We start from the raw sequence: 24340 nt of genomic DNA, 5'->3' as shown, positions 1-24340 counted from the left end.
CTGCCATTGGCCAATCAACTTTCAGCAGCTATCAGACAAAGATCAGAACAAAATGTGGTAGACCTGTTTGTCTCTTGGCCCTAGAGGTCTGTAAACATTTAGAAAAAAAAAAAGTTAAAAGACTACTGAGAGGTACTATTATGTTTTACATGTGCATTAAAGGTTTTACATAATGCAATGTTTCACACAAGCACAAGTAATTCATATATTATAGATCTCATTCTGAACAACTTTTCCTCAAGAATTGGTGTCAGTACAATTGTGCGTTAAATATTTCAGTTAAAATCAGTACTTTTGTAAACCAGTTCTAGGTTTTAGGAGTAACAAATAAAGTGCAGGAATTAGTTGGAGTCTGTAAGCTGAACTTTCAATTTAGCATGGTCATATCATGGTATATGAAATGCAAAATTTGGTGGAGATTAAAGAATAGGTTATGTTATAAACATCAGATTTTTATCAAAATTAGCACATATATGCTAGGATGTGATGCTGAAGGAGCCTGCAATTATGTGGTGGACTATAAAAAAAAAATGGCTATATCTCAAAGGATCTTTGCTTAATTGTCTTGAAGTTTTTGATGCACTTTCTCTGTTTTAGGTGCCTCTTTTGAAATCCTTTTAAACATGCCCTATAAAGACTGAACCCTGATAATAGCTGCTTGCAGGTAAAAATCCCAAACAACTTGTCTGTTGCATGATGGAATAAGCACAATAGAAAAATCCTGGTTGTATTATAGAAAATATAAGCATAATAACTTAAACCACAATTTAAAAAAAAATGATTAGAGCTTGTATGGATTTCTCATAATAGCAGGTGAAATATGAAAATAGCTTGTGTTAAAACAGTTTGTGTTACTGTAATTAAATGTTTATTGTTTCCACTATGTTGTATTTGTAACGAATACACTTTGAACAGGGCTGTTAGGATGCTTATGCTGTGTATTCATTAAGCAGAGTTTGCAAAGAGCAACAAAACAGAACTAACCCATCAGACAGAACAAGAGCAAAACCAACCCAACTAAACAATCCAGTAACGAATGGAAAATACCTCAAAAAGGACACAGGAAAGGTTTGAAGGTTTAAAAGTAATGGCATAACAAAATACACCTGGAAATAATAAAGACAGGACACTATGAACTAAAACAAGACAGTAACACAAAACATGTTGTGAGTACTACATATGTAGTGAGTAAATACTGCTAGCAATCCCCAAGTAACCATAAAGGGGAATCACTGACCTCAATAAAGTATTTATAATTGATTACTTCTGCCTTTTATATGGCATGTGAAAATGTCAGGGATGGTTTGTACCATATCTCAAGAATTACTAATCATTATACTGTATATGGTATTGGATCAATTTATAAAAAAATATGAAAACACAAAATTTACACAACACATTTTAAGGTGGTAATTTCACAAAAACAAAATGTACACAATTACCAAGTTTTAATGCAGTCATTTCAAAGCAGTGATCACCAGCCTGTATTTGAATGAAGTAAAAGGAAGTTTGAGGAAATCTCTCAGGTAAACCATATACTACAAGCAAACACTGAAAAAATTGCACATTATCCTGTTAATGTATATTTGCCTATAGTGACTGATTTCAGATATAGCCACAGCATCAAGGACCTGACACTTTATCACCAGTACATTTACTGTGGAGTAGGTACTCAGAATACAAATTTCCCTTTAAAAAATCTAGTATTCATTTGAGGTGCATTTACTTCCAGGCAGACCTCACAAAACTATTGCAACAAATTAAAAAAATTCTCTACAGTGTTGTTTTATATCATAGCATCAAGATTTGTCCTCACAGAAACTCTCAAACACATTAACTACAAAGGGGTATTCAGATATTTTTGCCCACACAGTGTATATGTTGTATGATCTCTGTGTGCTTAGAAGCGCTTACAGCTTTTTAAATAATACTTAAAATCCCATGTTCTGCATTAAAATAACCTTTTTAAAGACAATGAGCAAACTGAATACAAAATGTCAACTTGATTGGAATTACTTTCCTTTGTTAAACTCATTTGACATTTTCTTGTTATTATACTGCCACCAAGTGGCCAACAGCCATTTATTTGTATGTCTCTCCTCAGAATGAGCCCTTACATAAGTGTCATATTTCATGACAATAGAGTTATAACTATTTAACTAAAAGTGGCCAAGCCAACTCTTTATATTTTGCATGTTGTCGACACATAAAATCAAATGTCAAAATGTTTTGATAATTATTTATACAAATACTCGACAGACTTTTGTGCCACTGCTGTCATTCAGATGGAACAAAAAAAAACCAGGACAGCTTTGCAAACGTACGTTTTTAACCTAATCTCAAATATTTAATGAGCAGTTTGACTAACACCAATGGTTCTTGAGGCAAAATTGTTTGTTTACTTAAATAGCTAAAATAGCTAACTTAAATAGACTGAACTCTTTGACACTTACAAACAAACTGATTTGATCATTATAGGCTGGTCCCAGCAGAAGCGTACAATCAAGCCGGTGTGATTAGAACGTTCAGTGCATGACGTAGTCAAATTCAGATATGTTTTAGCACTGTGACTGGCACTGAGCCAGAGAAGAACTCGTCCAGCGCTTGTCATGTATCACAACTGTTTAGTGTTTTCAACCATATAATGTTTATTTTATATATCAGACATTGAAATACAGAAATTCTATCAAAAACATTTATAGTTTGTAAAAATACACACCGATGTCTATGGAAGCAGCAATAACAAATGACAATATAACCTTTCAAATATAATTTCATGAAATTTTATTCACATCAAAAACATTGTGTAGGTATCTGTAAAGTTAACTCTGTTCTTCTCCCAATTCACCAGACACTCACTTTCATGTCTTTCGAATGAAGTGTATGAATATACCTGCTGTAAATCTGACAGACTCTAACTCCATGACCGCTCTGCAGCATAAACACACATGGCACCCACAGCCCGTTTGAACTAACACATCACCTAATATGAGCATTATAAAAGTATTTAAAACACATAATACATCTAATTACACATATTTCAAAACTGGAATATCAGATGTTTCACAATCTAGTTAACAAGTTCATAAATATATTGAATAAAACAAAAACAATAAATGAAATGAAACTGATACATCCCTCATACATTGCCATTATCACTATGTGACTGCGTAATCACTGCACATTATCACGTGACCCGCTTAATGTGTCGCCGTGGAAATAGGAATGTGATCCGTTTTAAAAAACTCACGCAGGGGGCTCAGTTAGAACATTCTAAACATGCGTGAAAGGGTTAACTCTTAAACAATGACATATTGTCACAAAATTTGACAGACATATGTAAGGGCTCATTCTGAGTACAAACATACAAAGAAATGTGCCTTGGTCACTTGGTTGCGCTATAACAATGTCAAAAAATAAAGTGCCTGTAACACCACCACTCTCTGATTGAGTTGACATTTTGTATGCAATGTGTGACTTGTCTTTACTGCATATTGTTTGACAAATGATTATAACGAAGAACATTATCTTAAAGGCCCTGTGGTGCTTGAACCCCGACCATCGCTGCTTGCAGCTATATTCTTATTATTTTTCTTCAAATTTTTTTTTTTTCTGCCCTAAAAGTGTCTGGGTGTCAGAGACCGTAAGTCGTAGAGATTCCAAACTTGGCAGGATGGTTCCAAATCACCCCCACTACTCAGGCACCCACACACCCATCCGTCAGACACTAGGTGGCGCTATAATAAGCACCTTTGCGTTTGTGTTCATAACTTTGGGCTAAGGGCTAGAATAAAAAATAAATTTCCTCTGATTCAGTCAAGCCCTACAAAATGTATATCTCCGATTTCATTTCAGTCTATAATCGTGTTCCGCCATTTTGAATTTTTGGAAAAAACTATTTTTTCCGAACTCCTCCTAGACCATTAGTCCGATCGACAAGAAATTTGGTATACATCATCTGCAGACCCCCCTGACAAAAAGTTATCAAAAGAATTCCAATACGTAAAATCTTTCCAAAGATATTAACGATAAAATTCCTTCGGTTAAACGCGATTTAAGTAATTTATCAATATCTGCTCAAAGCAAACTCCAAACATAACCAAACTCGGGACACACAGTCAACAGGACGTTTAGAAGATGTCAGCAAAGCTTTGTACAATTCCACCCCTAGGGGGTGCTACAACTAAAACTGTGATAACGTTGCAGCCATTTGAGTGACAACGTTAAAATTAAATATGGATCTTCTTTGGATCAAATACTAACATATTCTTCAAAAATCGATTCGACAAATTAACAAAAATGGGCACCAGCAGCCAATCAAACTTCAGCACATAATAACTTGAATTGTGAATGGCTGGTGGTCCTGAAACTTATTATACACAAGGAGGGTCTCTACAGGAAGCTGTATATTACATTTTGTGAGAATCGGCCACATGGTGGCGCTATAATAAGCTAATTATATTTTTTGCTAATAACTTCGGAACTGTATAGGCTAGAATACATATTTTTTGTTTCTCCAAATCCGTTAGTGCCCTTAAAGGATGTAATCATATGGATTTTTATTTCCACATGAAATCTTTTCTACCAGAATTTAGATTTTTTTGAAAAACCTACTTTTTCGAACTCATCCTAGGCCGTCTGTCCTATTCGCACAAAAATTGGTATACATCATCTGCAGACCCTCCTGACAAAAAGTTAGCCAAAGAATTTTGATATGTCAAATCGTTTTAAAGATATAAGTGAATAAGTTTTTGGGTGTGGCCAATAATTACTAATTGGCCTGTATCTTGTGAGCAAAAAATTCAAACTTATCAAAACTTTCTGAGAACACTGAGGTAACATGCCAATTTTCATAAATTTGGCAGAGATATAACATAAGAAATAGCAATTTTTTACAACTGCAATAATGCTGTAATTGTACATAAATAGGCTGTTGTACTTTGTCTACCAGAGGGAGCCACATGACAAGAAATGTCTTCAAAGAGCACAAACAGTTAATACTGAAATATTTTGCCATTCAGCCACACCCTTGTAAATCAGACGAATAAATTATTAAATTAACAGCTTTTTTATTCTTACTTTCTCCTTTGGAAGAATAGCTTCTGTTTGTCAGTTGCTTTGGATAAATTGAATTTAGCTTTTCTAAATTTAAGGTCTGGAAAACCTGGAAAATCGCCTTGTTTTGTGGAAAAGTGCTTAAAAGTGTTTGACATTAAAAATGGAATGTGTATGTGATTTGTACAAATTATAAAAAAGTAATTGAAGTCTATAATGATATTTGTAATATTCCCTGCAGGCAGGACACAAACCGCCCTTGATTGGAATGGCTGTGTGACTGACAGTACAGCTGCCTTCTAGCTTGAATTTGTGTTAACAGTGGAGTCCCCCTGGCCCACCCTTTTACAATTACCACTGCGGTGGATGAATTCGATCAAATTTAGTTATTTTATTAGACATTTTTTAGACATTTTCACACTCAGATTCAGTTGATTTTGTGTGCTCGTTTTTGTTAATGGGCTAATTTGAACCTTAGTAATGGTCATGGTTTAGATAACTATCATGCCTGGTCAGTGTAAATTCAATCCAGCATAGCTGGACATTGACACTTTATTATGGTTGGCTCTTGCCAGACACAAGCAATGTACACAGAGCTCATCGTAAGTTATGCAAAAAAGACTTCAGGCTGTCAAGTATGGGGGAGGCCACTGAAGAGCCACATGAAGGGGGCGAAACATTTGGCGGCAGTTTCTCAAGTTGGATCGTCTTCAATTCGTGACTTTATACGGAGCAGTTAAGTTACTACTGTAGGTGCAGTAGTAGTGTGACACATCTATACTCTTAAAGTTGTGCAGTAGTGGAGTACCGTCAGTGTCAAATTACTACATCACGTTTAAGTGATATTAATATATAATGTGTTCCTAGTGACGGGTCGTTCATGAACGATTCGTTAATTTTAGTCACAGAGAGTTCATTATTTTGTAGCTGCACATGCGTAAAATACGTGCTAGTGTTTCTTTCATTTTAAAAACATTTGGGGGAAAAAAACATGGACTTCCATGTAGCTATTTATATTAATACATTAATATTATTTGTATGAATTCATCTCATGTTCACATGGATTGTTATTAAAAGTATTTGTAGTCTGTTTAAGTGCTCTTGTATTTTGCAATAATTTATTAATGTTCTTATGGATTATTAATATTAGTTGGAGTAAATTTTAAGTGCTCTTTTGTATTTTTCACTAATTCCATGTTGATATGAGGGAGGCAGATATAGCCAGGGAACTAATGGCGATCAGGTGCCACTCGTTGGCAGCAAGCTGGCATGTTCAGCGTTACTTTGGAAACAATCACGGCTTCTATGGAAATCCAGATTGCGCGAGTCAGCGACACATGAACTCAACAGGTCAACGTGGTGACAAACAAAAACAAACCAGCGGACTCACAGAGACCGTGACAATAGATTCCTCACATCTCATTTCTACGTCCCTTAATGATCATCATGGCATGTACTTAGCCACGCCCTAGCAACCATTTAGAGCACCCTAGCAACCAAACCCCATTGACTTCCATTCAAAATGGCTGAGAGTGATATCTTTGGATCAGAATGTCCTAGAGACATGACAGTTGGCTTGTTTTACTTGGGTGAGCAATCATTCTTCAAGTAGTATCATAGAAACTACTTAGCCATGCCCTAGCAACCATTTAGAGCACCCTAGTAACCAAACCCCATTGACTTCCATTCAAAATGGCTGAAAGTGATATCTTTGGATCAGAATGTCCTAGAGAAATGACAGTTGGCTTCTTTTACTTGGGTGAGCAATCATTCTTCAAGTAGTATCATAGAAACTACTTAGCCATGCCCTAGCAACCATTTAGAGCACCCTAGTAACCAAACCCCATTGACTTCCATTCAAAATGGCTGAAAGTGATATCTTTGGATCAGAATGTCCTAGAGAAATGACAGTTGGCTTCTTTTACTTGGGTGAGCAATCAGACTTCAGGCATCATCATAGAAACTACTTAGCCATGCCCTGGCAACCATTTAGAGCACCCTAGCAACCAAACCCCATTGACTTCCATTCAAAATGGTTGAGAGTATTATCTTTGGATCAGAATGTCCTAGAGACACGACAGTTCGCTTGTTTTACTTGGGTAAGCAATCATTCTTCAAGTAGTATCATAGAAACTACTTAGCCATGCCCTAGCAACCATTTAGAGCACCCTAGTAACCAAACCCCATTGACTTCCATTCAAAATGCTTAGATGGGGATCTCAGGATCAGAATGTTGTAAAGACTTCTAGTTTTGTTCATTGGACTCAGGGTAGCAAGGAGCCTTTTGAGTATCACCTTGGTAACTGCCTAGCAACCAGATGGGGTTACCCTAGCAACCAAGTAAAAAAAAAAAAATCACATATCTCTGCACCAGAACATCGTAGAGACTTCTGGTTTCGTTCATTTGACTCAGGGTAGCAAGGAGCTTATTGAGTATCACCTTGGTAACTGCCTAGCAACCAGATGGAGTTATCCTAGCAACCATGTAACAAATCACATATCTCTGCACCAGAACATAGAAACTTCCGGTTTTGTTCATTTGACTCAGGATAGCAAGGAGCCTTTTGAGTATTACCTTGGTAACTGCCTAGAAACCAGATGGGGTTACCCTAGCAACCATGTAACAAATCATATATCTCTGCACCAGAATATCGTAGAGACTTCCCGCTTCGTTCATTTGACTCAGGATAGCAAGGAGCCTTTTGAGTATCACCTTGGTAACTGCCTAGCAACCAGATGGGGTTACCCTAGCAACCAAGTAACAAAACATATATCTCTGCACCAGAACATAGTAGAGACTTCCAGTTTCGTTCATTTGACTCAGACAAACAAAAATCACATTTTGGGCCATAACTCATATGGATTTAACCACTGGAGTCGTATGGATTAATTTTATGCTGCCTTTATGTGCATTTTACAGCTTTAAAATTTTGGTACCCAATTTTCAACAAATTTAGTTTAGGCAGGATCTATTCTGTCAATTTGTATTATTTGGCATCCACTGGATCATTTCTGTCAATTCTGATGGTTTTGTTTATTTATTCACATGTGCTTGGACCCCAATGATTGCCGCTTGCGGCTATATTTTCTTTTTGTGCTGGTTCCGCCTAGCGGCTGGAGTTTGTTTTGTGGAATATCACACCTTCGGGACAGTTTTGTGGATGAAACTACATGCTCTTTGTGTTTATTCCGCCTATTGGCTGGAGTTTGTTTTATAGATTATCTTTTGTTGTGTAATTCTGTCTCATAAAATTTGTATAGAAACACCAGACTTTTCCGACAATCCAATGGCAAAGTTGTCTCAGGGGCTCTCGTAGGTGTATATGGACTGTTTGAGTTTACAGGGACGGATGCCAGTTGGCGCTGTCGTGCGCGGGGTTAATGAACACTTTTTTTTTTCTGTTTGTCTGGTTCTGGGGGAAGTTCGGGGTTTGACTGTTGCACTAATGTTGGAATGTGGTCTTTATAATTTTATTTTTGACACACAATCTATTTTTTCTCATATGTCAAAATGTCAAATGTTAATATGAGTGAATTGTCTCTCTCCAGGTGGAATGTAAATGGGTTGGGGCACCCCATAAAAAGAAGGAAAGTTATGTCTCTTCTTAAGCATAAGAAATATGATATAGTGTTTCTTCAAAACGCATCTTTCCCCGCAGGAAGCTGAAAAATTTGGGAAGATATGGGGTGGACATGTTTTCTTTAGTGCTGGCTCAAGTAAGAGAAGGGGAGTCATTACACTGATAAACTGATAAGCATCTACAATTCAAATGTCTCAAACATATTAAAGATAAATTAAGAAGAGTCATTATTGTTTTAGCAGAAATTCAGGGGCAAAGTCTTATTTTGGCTAATATTTACACACCTAACGTTGATGATCAGGGCTTTTTTATAGATATTGAAAGGGTGTTGCAAGCCGCTGGCACCCCTCATGGTATAATATTGGGAGGAGACTTTAATTTTTTGATGGACTCAGTCCTTGATTATAGTGAAGCAAAAGTGTGCAAGCCCCCTAGTGCAACATTAACGCTTCACAGGATGTGTAAAAATCTTGGAGACTTTTGAATCTGGTAGGGACTATACATTTTTTTCATCAGTCCATAAGATTTATTCTAGAAAATATATATATATTTTTTTATTATATCGAAGTCCCTCATTTCATCTGTTGTTGATTGCTCAATTGGAAACATTTTAGTCTCAGACCACGCCCTGGTGTGTTTAGAGGTGTTGCCACATATAGAGAAAAAGAAATCATATAGTTGGTGCCTTAATGTATCCCTTTTGCAAAATCCTGAATTCCAACAAATGTTAAAAGCTGAAATCAATGTTTATATGGAGACCAACTGGTCCTCAGTATCCTCTGTGTGGGTGGCTTGGGAGGCACTTAAGGCGGTTCTTAGGGGTCAGATCATACAGTATGCCTCATTCACCAAAGAATCTAAAAGCACAAGAACTCGTGGAGTTGAACGGGAATATTAAAAGTGCCGAGCCAGAGCTGAAGCGCCGAATGTTGTCTGATGGCCTCAGAGAATTGACCCGGTTGAAATAGATATAATACTATTTTGTCATGGAAGGTGGAGTTTTGGCTATTCAGGGCAAGACAGTCATACTTTGAGTCAGGGGACAAAGCAGGAAAACTTCTGGCTAGATATATAAAACAGAGAGCGTCTTTTTCTATCATTCCCTCAGTGAAATCTGCTGGTGGTGAAATATTTACCTCAGCCATTGATATTAATAATGCTTTTAAAAATTCTATCTTGATCTCTATAGATCCACATCTTCATCTACTGATGAGGAATTTAGAAACTTTGTGGAACCATTAGAACTTCCTAAACTGATGGTTGAGCAAAAAAAATTCTCTTGATTCTGAGATAACCTTGGAGGAGCTTGGTAAGGTAAATAAGGCCTTGCCTACAGGCAAGGCTCCGGGGCCAGATGGCTTTGCTGCTGAGTTTTTCAGATCTTATGCTACAGAATTGGCTCCACTTTTGCTAGAAGTTTATACGGAATCATTAAAGAATGGAAAGCTTCCGCCAACCATGACACAAGCCCGGATCATTCTGATTATTAAAAAGGACAAAGATCCAAGCGAGTGTAAGAGTTACCATCCAATTTCCCTGATCCAGCTAGACGTTAAAATATTGTCAAAAATTCTGGCTAACCGATTAAGTTATGACATCTCTTACACATATAGATCAGGTGGGGTTTACTCAGGGCCGTAGCTCTTCTGATAACATTAGGCGTTTCATCAATATCATGCGGTCAGTGGAGAATGATCAGACTCCGGTCACTTGACGCCGAAAAGGTGTTTGATATGGTAGAATGGGATTATCTTATTAAGATTTTGGAAATGCAAGGGTTCGGAAATACTTTTATTGGTTGGATTAAGTTACTTTATAGACATATGTATTAATGAATGGATTAATTTCTGATTACTTTACTCTGGATAGGGGCACCCGGCAGGGTTGCCCTCTTTCCCCATTATTGTTCTGTCTTGCCCTAGAACCATTAGCAGCCGCGATAAGAAAGGAGGAGGATTTTCCAGGGGTGGTGGTGAGAGGTGTGGCTCATAAGCTTTTGCTTTACACAGATGATATTTTATTATTCGTCTCCAACCCTACTAGATCTATGCCTTGCCTCCACAGAATTATTAATTCCTTTTCTAAGTTCTCGGAGAGTACAGAGTTAATACGTCTAAATCCAAAGCTTTTGCTCTGACACCGTACTGCCGGTAACGACTTTTCAGCCGGGCGCCTTCCAGTGGTCCAAATAGGGCATTAAGTATTTGGGTGTTTTATTCCCAGCAAATTTGTGTGATTTAGTTAGAGTTCATTTTGACCCTTTAATAAAAAGGTTTTCGAGTGATGTGTGCAGGTGGGCTTCATTACATTTATCTATGATTGGGAAGGTTAATGTTATTAATATGAATTGTATTCCAAAATTCAACTACCTGCTACAGTCTCTCCCTATAGATGTCCCCCTCTCTTATTTCAAGCAATTTGATAGCAAAGCGAAGTCCTTTATTTGGAATGGTAAATGTCCCAGATTACATTTCAGTAAATGTATAAGCCGATTGACAAAGGTGGGCTAGGCCTACCCAAGATTTTGTTTTATTATTATGCATTCGGTCTCAGACATTTGGCTCTTAGGTCACTTCCATCTGTGAGAGCCCCTCCCTGGTTTTGTATTGAACAGGAAGCTCTTGCCCCTATTTCGCCATTTCTATCAAACTAAACGGAGAAATTAAGTTACACCCTGTTATCTCGCATTTGCACTCGGTATGGACAAAAGTGTCCAGAGTTAATTCGGACATTTATTTAAATGTTGCCTCGAGCATATGCCTGACCCCAAAATTATGTACTAATAAGTTCCCTTTCTGCTGGTCAGAGTGGATTGTGAGGGAGGTTAATACATTCAGTGACCTATATGAGAGTGGAGTGTTGAAATCTTTTGAAATTTTGGTTCAACATTTTGGGATTCCCAGATCTCAGTTTTATAGGTATTTACAGCTCCGCCACCTGCTCTGTTCTATTTTTGTACTATACACCCCCCTAAAGCGGCAGGTACTCTGGGAGTGGTAATTACTGCTTTTGGAAAAGGTCATGAGGCATCTGTGTATTACTCCCTGCTAATTCAGAGTCTGGGGGACGGAGCTTCAACTTCTCTCAAGAGATTATGGGAGAAAGATTTAAACTTGGTATTGGAGGTGTGAGTGTGGGCTAGGATTCTAAAAAATGTCAAGTCTGCATCTAGAGATGCAAGGGTGTACAATTCAAGATTTTACATCGATTCTATTGGACCCCCTCTAGATTGTATGGGCTTGATCTTAAGACACACCCATCTGCTGGCGATGCCAATCAGAAGATGGAGACCCAACCCATGTTTTTTGGTGGTGTGTTAAGATCCAAGAATTTTGGTTGAAGGTTCAGAGCTTTGTGTGTGATGTATTGGACACTCAAATTACATTTTGCCCCAGACTCTGTATTTTAGGCGATGGGGCGGTCATCAATATAGGGGATAAACACATAAAAAATTGGCTCCTAACCAGTGATATGATTGGCAGACAGATTGTTCTAAGGGGATGGAAGTCGGCTGGAGAGCCCTCATTTCAAAAGTGGTGCACAGAGATCGGGAGGGTGGCAGCATTCGAGGAAATGTCATGTAGAAGGCTGGGGAACTTAGATTAATTTGATAGGAAATGGGGAAGCTATTCGCCGTTCTTGGAGGGCTCTCGGGGAGGGGCAGTGGAGAGAGAAGTATAGTATTGTGTGTGATTATTATTATTTTTTTGTGTGTGTGAACACAGGGATGTTTGTTGAGGGTCAAGTTGAGGTTGGGGATTGGGAGGGGTAATAGTGGGGGTTAAATGTAAATTTTTTGAATATATGTTTAGCTTTTCTTTGTTAATTGTATGAATCAAAAAACGGTTCATCAGAAAAAACAATCAAATGCCTCAACAGACAAATGAACGAATCAATGAAATATTCTGAATGTATAAGGACTCACATTGTATATGTCAGTCTCCGTGGCTCTGTATGGAAGGCCTCTCATGTGCACACAGTGACCCGTTGTGCTCTGAAAGGAGCTGCCACCATCTGCATAACGCCCATCTCAAAGCAAATAAGAGCAAAAACAAGTTAAAACAATCATTCTGCCTGATTTACTTCACTTACAGTGGCAAGAAAAAGTTTGCTGAACCTTTTGAAATTAGCTGGTTTTCTGCATTAATTGGTCATGAAATGTGATCTCATCTTCAAAGTCACAATATAGACAAACACAATGTACATCATTTAACAACACACACAAAATTACAATCTTTTATGCCTTTATTGAAACATCCCATTATACATACACAGTGCTCTGGAAAAAGTAAGTGAACCCTTGGATTTGATAACTTGTCGATCCTCTTTTGGCAGCAATAACGTCAACCAAGTGTTTCCGGTAGCTGCGGATTAGACCTGCAAAACATTCAGAAGGAATTTTGGAACATTCTTCCTTACAAAACTGCTTCAGCTCAGCCATATTCTAAGTCTGGTGTGAATGGCCCTCTTGAGGTCATTCCACAGCATCTCTATTGGGTTAAGGTCTGGGCTGTGACTGGGCCACTCCAAAAGGTGTATTTACGTTAAGCAATTCTGTAGTGGATTTACTTCTATGTTTTATTGTCCTGCTGCATCACCCAACTTTTATTGAGCTTCAGCTGGCGCACAACCACCCTGACATTATCCTGTAGGATCTCTTGATAAACTTGGGAATTCATTTTTCCCCTCAGTGATGGCAAGCAGTCCAGGCCCCGATTCAGCCCCAAATCATGATGCTCTCTCCAGTGTTGAAATTATGTTTTCATGTTGGTATGCGGTGCCCATATGTAGTGCTGCGTGTTCTTCCCAAACAATTCAACCTTAGTTTCATCAGTCCACAAAAAATTTCCCAGAAGCGTTGTGGAGTGTCAAGGTGGTCTTTGGTAAACTTCAGGCACGCAGAAATGTTTTTGTTGGAAAGCAGCAGCTTCTTTTGTGGTGTCCTGCCATGGACACCATGCCTGTTTAATGTTTTCCATATAGTAAACTCATGAACAGAGATGTCAACCAGTTCCAATGATTCCTTCAAGTCTTTAGCTCTTTTAGTTCTTTTTTACCCTAATGAGCATTCTGCGGTGTGCTATTTGAGTCATCTTGGCTGGACGGCCACTTTTAAAGAGAGTAGCCACAGTTCTAAATCGCCTCCATTTATAGAAAATTTGTCTAACTGTGGATGGATGAATATCTAAGCTCTGAGAGATAACTTTGTAACCCTTTCCAGCTTTATGCAAAGCAACAATTCTTGATTGCTGGTCTTCTAAGATCTTTTTTTTTGTGAGGCATGATCCACGTCAGCAGATGCTTCTCATGAATCGCAAACTGAAAATGTTTGAGTGCTTTTTATAAGTCAAAGTAGCTCTAACCCACATCTCCAATCTCATTTCATTCATTGGATTCCAAGTCTGCCAACTCCTGACTCGAAAAAGCATTTGTTGACATCATTAGCCTAGGGGTTCACATACCTTTTCCAACGTACACTGTAAATGTTCAATATGTACAATGTCAATTTATTTATAAAACACAATTAAAAACAGTAAACTGTTGACCAATGTACTGTACAATAATCAAGTATGAAATAAGACATAAAAATAAAGGAAAACAAAACAGAAAAGGAAATACAGCAGGAAAACTATTAATAATACTAATAATTATTGAAACTCTGTTTGACCAAATGCCAGAGAAAAGGTGGGTTTTAAGCTGAGATTTAAAAATGGATAAAGAAGGAGAAGTTCTTATGTTCAGGTGTAATCTTTTCCAAAGCTTGGGGGCAGCTACTGCAAAAGCACGGTCATCCCTTAGCTTTAACCTGGACCTGGGAACAGAAAACTTCTCTGTTCAGAGAACCTAAGAGACCTTGAGGGCTTGTGTATATGCAGGAGGTCAGAGAGGTAGGACGACGCTAACCCATTCGGTGATTTAAAAACAAACAATAAGAGCTTAAAGTCGATTCTGTAGCGGACCGGCAGCCAATGAAGAGAGACTAACATGAGGGAAATATGATCTCGCTTGCATGTACCTGTCAAGAGCCTAGCAGCAGCATTCTGAAACATTTGCAGATGAGACAATGACGACTGGCTGACTCCCACGTAAAGAGAATTACAGTTGTCCAGTCGCGAGGAAACAAAGGCGTGAATCACTTTTTCAAAATCAATAAATGAAAGGGTTTAAATTTGATCAGTAATCTTAAATAAAAAAAAGCTAGATTTGACAACTGAATTTATCTCTTTGTCAAACATCAAACAGTATACCTAGGTTCTTCACCACCGGTTTACAAAAAGGGGCCAAAGTGCCCAAGTTTGAGGAATCAAGGTTATTAGAATACCCCAAACCAAACAATATCAGTTTTACTTTCATTGAGATTTAGAAAGTTCACGTTAATATCATCCAAGCAGGCCAGTTAGGGCTCTAAAGCACTCATACAATTTTTTCTAAGTGGCAAATAAATTCGCATGCCGTCTGCATAACAATGAAAAGAGATGCCATGCTTATTAAAAACAGACCTTATGGGCAGCATGTACAACTAAAACAAAATGGGATCAAAAATGGACCCTTGGGGAACCCCACAGGTGAGAGGGACTGAAGAGGATGAAACCTGACCAAAGTTAACTGAAAAACTTCTATTGGGCAAATAAGACAAACCATTTAAAAGCAGTTCCTTAGATACCCACCAACTGCTCGAGGTGGGAGATAAGGATACTGTGATCTATGGTATCAAATGCTGCACTGAGGCCCAATAACACAAGGACCACAAAATCTCCAGAATCAACAGATAATAAGATATCATTAAGAACTTTTAAATGTGCACCAATCCAAAAACAGCATTTTTATCCAAACAATTGTACAAGAACAATACAATAATGTGTGTGTTATTAGTTAAAACAGATTGTGTTTGTTCATTATTGTAACTTTGACAAAGACTGAACCAGATTTTAAGACAAATTTATACATAAATGCAGATAATTCCAAAGGGTTCACAAACATTTTCTTGCCACTGTACCTGAACAGTTTTTTTTTTTTTGCTTAATTTATCGTCCAACATGCAACAAAATCATAAGTCTGACTACTAGAGAAGTAATAGAACACTTCTGCTCAACCAGCAGGACAGGTTACATGCAAAAGTTGAATACTTCGGATTAGGGATTTGATCAAACCTTTAAGTATGATCAGTGGTCTTAAGTGTTGCTTGTTAGTGATTCATCTGAACAGCACAAAGGGCATTGTTTAATTCTTCATTTAGCAGATGCTTTCATATCCAAAATGACTTGTAGTATATTTTACTATGGTTTTACTACTGGGACAATCCTTCCTGAGGGTTGCCTTGTTCATGAATTGCCCCTTCTGGGGTTTGAACCTACAACAGATATTTTAACAATTAGGCCTCAACACACCACTTCTTACCTCCACCATATCCTCCACGCCTCACTCTTTCAAAGGACACTCCTCGGCCCATGCTGTTGTACCCCCGGCCTCCTCCCGGCCTGTCGTAGGGGCCTGGTCTCTGCATCCCTATGACCTTACGCTGCGGTTCATAGTGTGTGCGCACCTCTGCGCGACTGCTCTTGAAGATCTCTATGTACCTAAGAACATAAACGCAGAGTGATGGCACCAGGATCTATCGGCAAGAGACGAGAGTATTCCTTGCGTGCAGCATAAATAAGGGCTGTCTCAACTGGTGTAGACAGAAAAACTCTGGACACAATTTTACTGTCAGCGTCTCCATTCAATGACTTATTATAACAGTTTCCGAAAGGAGACACAGAGAGAGACAGAGAATAAAAGAACCCTTACATATTTAGTTTCATTCAACCCTTCTTTATGAAAAACTTTTCTTATGGTCACCTGAAAGGCTGTTTTTTTATTGTGGTCTGGTCTTACTGGACTACCACACTGCTAGCAGAGAGTAAAGCACTCAGTATTACCTGTTTTTCTGGGTCCTCGCGATCTGAAGTCTTCACAATGGTAGAAACACTGGCAGATTCCTATTGCATTACGCTTAGTGCTGAGTGGCCATGTGGCAAGGTTCTAGACAAAGGGTTAGCATTTTAAGAAAGAAGTCCTGAGTCATCTTTGAGAATCTCCAGGCTAGTGCGGATGTTGCGGTTTTGGTATATTCTGATTAAATCAAGATGTTATCTGCGATGATAACCTTAAAACACTAGGTTCTCATTGATAATGTAAACTGATAAAGTGAAATCCATGTCTTTTCACATTCAGTCATCTAGACCAGTGTTCCCCAACCATTTTGTAGTATGTACCCCACAGCCCAATAGATGAAGTTTACAAACAAACGTTCAATGGCGGAACTTCAACGTTCTTTTAGCACCTCAGTAAAGAACTGCTTTTAATTGGCTCTCTATTCAAATTTAGATAAAAATCCTAAAAAAGTGCTGTTTGTAGGGTTGAAACAGAGACTGTTTAGCTGAGATGGAGCACTGAATGGGTGAAGTTGGAAAGCCCGATATGGCGGATGTAGAAAATGGTAAAAGAGCCAATCACCTTTTAGATACAGACATTGCCTGTTAGTCAACTCAAGAACACACATGCACATTAGCAGAACCAGCCTGAAAAATAGCATTTTTTTTTTTTTTTGGTGTAATCTGAGCTAAAGAAGCACAATTTATGATAGCACTGTTGTCAGATTTTACTGCCGATTTGAAATATGTTACTTGATCGTAATCCTGACCAACTATTTTGGAGAATTCGATCTTTACCCATTCAAGTAGATAGGAGCTGTACTTTTTTTCATTGTGCTTGTACCATAGTAAATAGCTGCCTGGGAGCATTCCCAAGATGGCCGCGAGTGGACTGACTTGCCTTCAAAGGGACTTTAGGTTGAAAAATATTTTATTTTTATTTTATATTTTTATTTTCTCCCCAATTTTGGCATGCCCAATTCCCAATGCGCTCTAGGTCCTCGTGGTGGCATAGTGACTTGCCTCAATCTGGTTGGCGGAGGACGAATCTCAGTTGCCTCCGCATCTGAGAGAGTCAATCCGCGCATCTTATCATGTTGCTTGTTGTGCGCGTTACCGCGGAGACCTTGTGTGTGAAGGCTTCACGCTATTCTCCGTGGCATCCACTCACAACATGCCCCACTGAGAGCGAGAACCACATTATAGTGACCACGAGGAGGTTAACCCAACGTGACTCTACCCACCCTAGCAACCGGGCCAATTGGTTGCTTAGGAAGCCTGACTGGAGTCACTCAACACGCCCTGGATTTGAACTTGCGACTCCAGGCCCCCCTTCAAAAAGATTAATAAAGAAAAGGGCATCTTTAGATTTCCATCAGGATCAGCAGATCAGGACAAACTTGGATTTAAAATAATTTATGACATTTCACAGATCACCGTTACTGTGATTGCATCTGCTCCAATAAGACCCCTTTGCAGAATAAGTCACATTGCCTATTACTAACTGTATTTTGACCAATAATTTATGTAAAGATACATATTCCATGTCTGATGGTATTCTCCATTTTATATGCCACATTTTTAAATGCCACAAGTGTTAAATGCTTGTATATATATCAGAAACATTAACCTGTTACATGTCCAACAAAATATTGTTCCTATGCAACTTAAAACCGGCTTTGTCGATAGTTCAAGAAGAGCTTACATACATTTCTTCACCATAAGCCATAGATACCCCTTAATCTCTCACCCCACACCCACTCTGACCTTCACTTCACACAAACACCAACACCTCCCGCAACCCCCCTCCTCCCCCCTCCTGCTACTCAACCTGCAATTAAGGTCTGTGAAGATGATGTGAGATGATGTTTGTCTTTCAGAAGCAAAAGATGAGGAAAACTTCAGGCCCAGATGGTGTCTCACCAGCGTGTCTTCGATCCTGTGCTAACCAGCTGGCCCCCAACTTCACACAGATCTTCAATAGATCACTGGAGCAGTGTGAAGTCCCATGCTGCTTCAAACACACAATCATTATTCCTGTCCCAAAGACACCAAAAATCACAGGACTTAATGACTACAGACCTGTCGCCCTGACGTCTGTGGTCATGAAATCATTTGAGAGACTGGTGTTGGCCAACCTGAAGAACATCACTGGACCCTTTCTAGATCCCCTTCAATTTGCTTATCGAGCAAACAGGTCTGTGGATGATGCAGTCAACATGGGATTGCATCATATCCTGCAACATCTGGACAGACCAGGGACATATGCAAGGATCCTTTTTGTGGACTTCAGTTCGGCTTTCAACACCATCATCCCAGCTATACTCCAGAATAAATTACACCAACTCTCTGTTCCCATGTCTATCTGTCAGTGGATTACCAGCTTTCTGACAGACAGGCAGCAGCTTGTGAGATAGGGGAAACTCACTTCCAGCACCTGTACGATCAGCACTGGTGCCCCCCAGGGATGTGTGCTCTCCCCACTACTCTTCTCCCTCTACACCAACGACTGCATCACCAAGGACCCCTCGGTCAAGCTCCTGAAGTTTGCAGACGACACCACTGTCATCGGCCTCATCCGAGATGATGATGAAGCTGCATACAGAAGGGAGGTTGAACAGCTGGCTGTCTGGTGCAGTCAAAACAACCTTGAGCTGAACACGCTCAAAACGGTGGAGATGATTGTGGACTTTAGGAAGAACACCCCAACACTGACACCCCCACCCCCACCATTCTAAACAGCACTGTGGCAGCAGTGGAGTCATTCAGGTTCCTGGGCACTACCATCTCACAGGACCTGAAGTGGGAGACACACATTGACTCCATTGTGAAAAAGGCCCAGCAGAGGTTGTACTTCCTTCGCCAGCTGAGGAAGTTCAACCTGCCACAGGCGCTGCTGATACAGTTCTACTCAGCAGTCATTGAGTCTGTCCTCTGCACTTCAATAACTGTTTGGTTTGGTTCAGCTATCAGACATCAGACATCAGAAGACTACAAAGGACAGTTCGGACTGCTGAGAGGATTATTGGTTGCCCCCTGCCCCCCTTCAAGAACTATACACTTCGAGAGTGAGGAAAAAGGATGGAAAAATCACTCTGGACCCCACTCACCCTGCCCACTACCTTTTTGAACTGTTGCCATCTGGCCAATGCTTCAGAGCTCTGAGCACCAGAACCGTCAGGCACAGGAACAGTTTTTTCCCTCAGTCTATCCATCTCTTGAACAGTTAAATTGCCCCATTGAGCAATAACTATGTGCAATACACAGTTTAGTCTTTTTTATATTTATCCAACACATCCAACCTCTTCTGCCATTTCATTCCTCTGAAAAAAACAAAAAAACATTTGCACTGTACATAACAGATTTGTATTTGCACTGTACATAACAGATAACAGATTTGTATTAGATTGCACTACATATGTGTATGTGTGTATGTATGTATGTGTGTGTCTGTGTGTGTATGTACATATGTGTATAACTATTTTTTATTTTTTATTATTATCTATGTCTTGCTGCTGTTTTTGTATTGTTTTTGTATGGTTATACACTGGAAGCTCCTGTCACCAAGACAAATTCCTTGTATGTGTAAGCATACTTGGCAATAAAGCTGATTCTGATTCTGATTATAATAACCTTTGACAACATTAAAATATATTATAAGATTATACAACGCTTATAAACACCGCAGTGCTGCTCATATTGTCACAGTAACTGTATCTATTAGTGAGGCTCATGTACCCCTTTATTGACACCAAACCAGAAATGTGTCCCTTTTAACTGATATGATTTAGAATTATCATTACTATCCTTAACGTGACTGTTTTTACACTAAAATTAACCATACACTAATTATGGTTATTAATTGTGGGTATGTAGGTTCCTCTCTTTAAAACACCTGAACTTACTGTACAGATATGCTCATATATTCCGCTACGAGTGTCACCCACTCAAATAGACAACACTTACACAAGTAGAGTGGTCACGCTAAAATAATCATTATTCGTCACTCTGACAGACTATTAGTTACTTTTGCATTTAAACCCTGTATTTCTTAGCTCAGAGAGCAAACAGTGTGCACAGAGAAAGAGAGAGAAGTCATGTAAAGATGGTTAAAACTAAAAATTTTGCGCTAGGTTTAAATGGCATTCTTGTTTTTGTTTTTTTATCAGTCAAGATGATGAAAAGCATTTGGAATAATCCAGCAATATTTTAAAAAATTCAGTAAATGACAAAAAATCTCTGGTCAACTCAACCTCAGCACAAGTCGTTTATTACTGTATTATATGTTTACAAAATATCAAAATCTTGGTAATCATCCCCTGGAACCTGCATAAGTAACCTGGGGAATGCATAACCCAGGATGGGAATCACTGATCTAGACCAAAAGGGATGAGAATTGAAAGGAATTTAATGACTCTAATTCCTTAATGATTATGTTAGTACTTTTGAGGAAGGAATATCTGGAAAAGAGAATGGCAATGTTATTTACTGCCCGCAGCAGTTTGTTGCCAAATGATGAGAGAATGACTTTTCACGGACTTCTAAAGGTGATACACCTGCAATCGAATAATTGCTTCCAACTATACATTACAAAAAATATCTGTGAACAACTAGTCAGTAACTACACCGATTTACGTTGCACATGCATTTTATGACCTAACGTCATGAAAATCCATTGGTTCCGCTATTTTTTTCTTTTTTTTAATGGAACCGGGCCTTAAAGGGATAGTTCACCTAAAAATGAAAAATATCTCATTTTCTCACCCTCATGCCTTCCCAGATGTGTATGACTTGCTTTCTTCAGCAGAATACAAATAAAGATTTTAAGAAGATTATTTCAGCTCTGTAGGCCCAAACAGTGCAAGTGAATGCTGACCAAAACTTTAAAGGTCCAAAAAGCACATAAAGGCAGCATAAAATTAATCCATAAGTCTCCAGTGGTTTAATCAATGTTTTCTATAGCAATCTAATCAGTTTTGGGTGAGAACAGACCAAAATGTAACTCCTTTTTCGCCACAAATCTTAACATCTGCAGTCTCCTAGGCGATCATTATTTTAAGCTCGATTACACTTCCTAGCACCATCTAGCGCTCTGCGTATGTGTCAAGGGAGTGCAATCAGGAAGTGTAACTGAGTTTGAAATCATGAATGTGCCTGAAAGCATGAACCACTGGAACTTGTGGATTACATTTATGATGCTTTTATGTGCTTTTTGGACCTTCAAAGTTTTAGTCACCATTCACTTGCGTTGTATAGACCTACAGAGCTGAAATAATCTTCTTAAAATCATCATTCTGCAGAAGAACGAAAGTCATACACATCTGGGATGACATGAGGGTGAGTAAATGATGAGAGAATTTTCATTTTTGGGTGAACTACCCCTTTAAGAAGAACTCATTACTGGTTCCCAACCCTATAGACCAAGCTTTGTTGCATTTTTCCTCTCAACATCTATGGCTCACTCAGCACTAATGATGGTCTACACATAATCTTTGAACTGTATGGCATAAAGCTTCATCTTCCTCAATTTTTTTTTTTTTTATATGTCATCAAATTATCTATGGTCAGTATCGCTATTGGCTGCTATGCAGTCATGTCTTGTCATTTCTGCAGTGGATGATTTTGTGAGGTGAACACCATAAGAAAAGCAACGTATCCAGGCAACCAACCAGCCATCCCCACCTGTGCCCTATTCTTTCCTTGTGTTTCTTTAGAGCCTTTTCGGCTATATCCTGTGAAGCAAACTGCACGAAGGCCTCCCCCGTACTCCTCCCCTGGAAGTCCACCGGCAATGTTATCCCATTTGGCACGATTTCCAACCCTTCAACCCAAGGACAGATAACCCCAGTGGGGGACAAATTAAGTCACAAGCCCATTAACAAGACTTTATATTTCTCTATGGGTTTCTCTTTGTCAAATGAGAAATCATACTATATAAACATACCAAATGGGGCTGTAATATACTTGAACCTTTTCTGACACAACAAAGATACTTTTTTGCAAGAGAAAGTTAAAAAAGGGTCACTTAAATCAAACTGCAACCCATTTCTGTTTGCTTAGTGAGCCCCAATAAGCGCATAATATTGTGTACCTTTCTAAGGTATTTTGAGTCAGTATAATTAAAAAGATTCAATCTAAATTTTTAACATATTTATTGAGACAAAAACAGGACAAAAAAATGACCCCATCTTGGTCCTCCAAGTTGGTTCAATATCAAAGCTTCAGTATAATTTCACCTAATCCTAATTCACTTGAGATCAAGCTCATTTGGAAAAATTCAATTTGCAACTAATAGTCCACAATAACTACTATAAACCTTAGACGTTTGTATATTATTTGAGGAAGGGGGAATTCAAACTACCTGCAAAAAACTGGACAATCTCCTCCTTGCTGCATCCGAAGGGAAGACCACGAAGCCTAACCAGACCATCTCCTCCTGTGTCTGGGCAGTTCGGTCCAGTGTGCTTCAGAACCCAGTCCATCTCAACATTATTGGATTTGAATACTGAAACCACAAATCAATTTATTAGTGTTTGTGAATTAATAAAGAATGTCTAATTACCTGCTGTAACTCAAGCAAACCCTGCTGTCTACCTTCCACGTAGCGGTGACCCATGGTTTCACGATCTTTCTTCACAGCAATTTTAAGATCTTCCTCCGAGTCAAACTCAACAAACGCCTCTCCACTCGGGCGCCCTTCCCTCGTGTACGTAAAATGTATACTTGTCCCATTGTTTGCAATTTTGCACTCTGTAATTAAATTGAGAGGGAATGAATAAAAACTGAGAAATTAGACTTTCGTGAGAAATATGGAGATTTATGCAGGTGGTCTTATACCCGAGAAAAACCTCTGAACTTCATCAACAGAGCAGGACCAGGGCAGTCCTCTGACTCGGACCACAAACCCCTCTCCATCTGCCATCCTGGTGATGATCCTGTTCAGAGGAAAATATAGGATAAGTTAATCAATGTTTGAGTAATACACTATAGAGTATTTAGACTGCAAGTTAATGTCGTATTCTTTTTTATCTAAAGTAATCTGCAGATGATTGTATCTGAAATTAAGCATCACACCAAACACTCAGTACATGCAGTGAAATGTTCAGCCAACACTTCCCATGAGTTTTAGTGTCTAGACGTGAGCTCAGTAAGTTTTACACTGCAATGTGTGATAAAACTACACCTACAAACATTTAAAAACCATACAATCTACGATTAGCTAAGCTTTTCCTATTCATGCGTCAAAACAAAATCCTAACAAAAAGTGTCAATCATTATGGGCTTTAATGTGCAAAGGTTCGATATGCAAAGTAAATAAGTATGTTTACATAAAAAATGGGGGGAAACTGTTATGTGCATAACTGAGAAAATTAAACAGTTTTGAAGCCGTTAGCATAGCCAGCTAGCTGACTCACGTACCTTCTGACAAAACCCCTCAAAGACGCTTCGTTAAATCAACCGAAGCAAAAATGACGTGATGTATCAGCGCCCTAACAAGATGTGTCACGATATTACTAGACTTGTTGGCAAAACTGTTTATAGTATGTCAATGAATAGCAGAATACGCCAAGCTATACTCGTCCCAACTGACACGATCGCTGATTTAAGGCGGACACAAAAGCTCAAAATGCGTGTGGTGCTACGTGCTGTTCGGGGTGGGAAACTGCAGCGCCCTATATCTAATTCAGGGGTTTTTATTTATTTTAATTTTTATTTATTTTTTATTAAAGGGATAGTTCACCCATAAATGAAAATTATCTCATCATTTACTCACCCTCATGCCATCCCAGA

The 24340-nt window shown here is 38.8% G+C and overlaps 1 protein-coding gene and 1 long non-coding RNA gene across 4 annotated transcripts in view; one reads left to right on the top strand and one right to left on the bottom strand.

Annotated features, from left to right (window-relative positions):
- LOC127412723 (heterogeneous nuclear ribonucleoprotein H-like) overlaps positions 1-24177 on the bottom strand; it is a 31202-nt gene extending 7025 nt beyond the window's left edge. The window contains exons 1-7 of one of the 3 annotated variants that reach the window (XR_007892470.1): positions 23969-24177; positions 23387-23484; positions 23144-23299; positions 22911-23054; positions 22232-22370; positions 16035-16213; positions 12562-12665 (exon numbers count right to left, since the gene is read on the bottom strand). Coding sequence is in view for 2 of the 3 variants with exons in the window: in XM_051649327.1 (XP_051505287.1) it covers positions 12562-12665; positions 16035-16213; positions 22232-22370; positions 22911-23054; positions 23144-23299; positions 23387-23471 (807 nt within the window). In the remaining variant the exon portion in view is untranslated. The remainder of the gene's footprint in view (positions 1-12561; positions 12666-16034; positions 16214-22231; positions 22371-22910; positions 23055-23143; positions 23300-23386; positions 23485-23968) is intronic. The other 2 variants (XM_051649327.1, XM_051649328.1) reach the window with 2 other exon arrangements.
- Positions 1-24340, top strand: part of LOC127412738 (uncharacterized) — a 99529-nt gene that overhangs the window by 52857 nt on the left and 22332 nt on the right. The window lies entirely within an intron of this gene.

This window comes from Myxocyprinus asiaticus, chromosome 22 (genome assembly GCF_019703515.2).
Source record: "Myxocyprinus asiaticus isolate MX2 ecotype Aquarium Trade chromosome 22, UBuf_Myxa_2, whole genome shotgun sequence".
In the NCBI taxonomy this organism is placed as follows: Eukaryota; Metazoa; Chordata; class Actinopteri; order Cypriniformes; family Catostomidae; genus Myxocyprinus; species Myxocyprinus asiaticus.
Note: the sequence above shows the minus strand (reverse complement) of the source record. Positions and strands in the feature narration are given on the sequence as shown.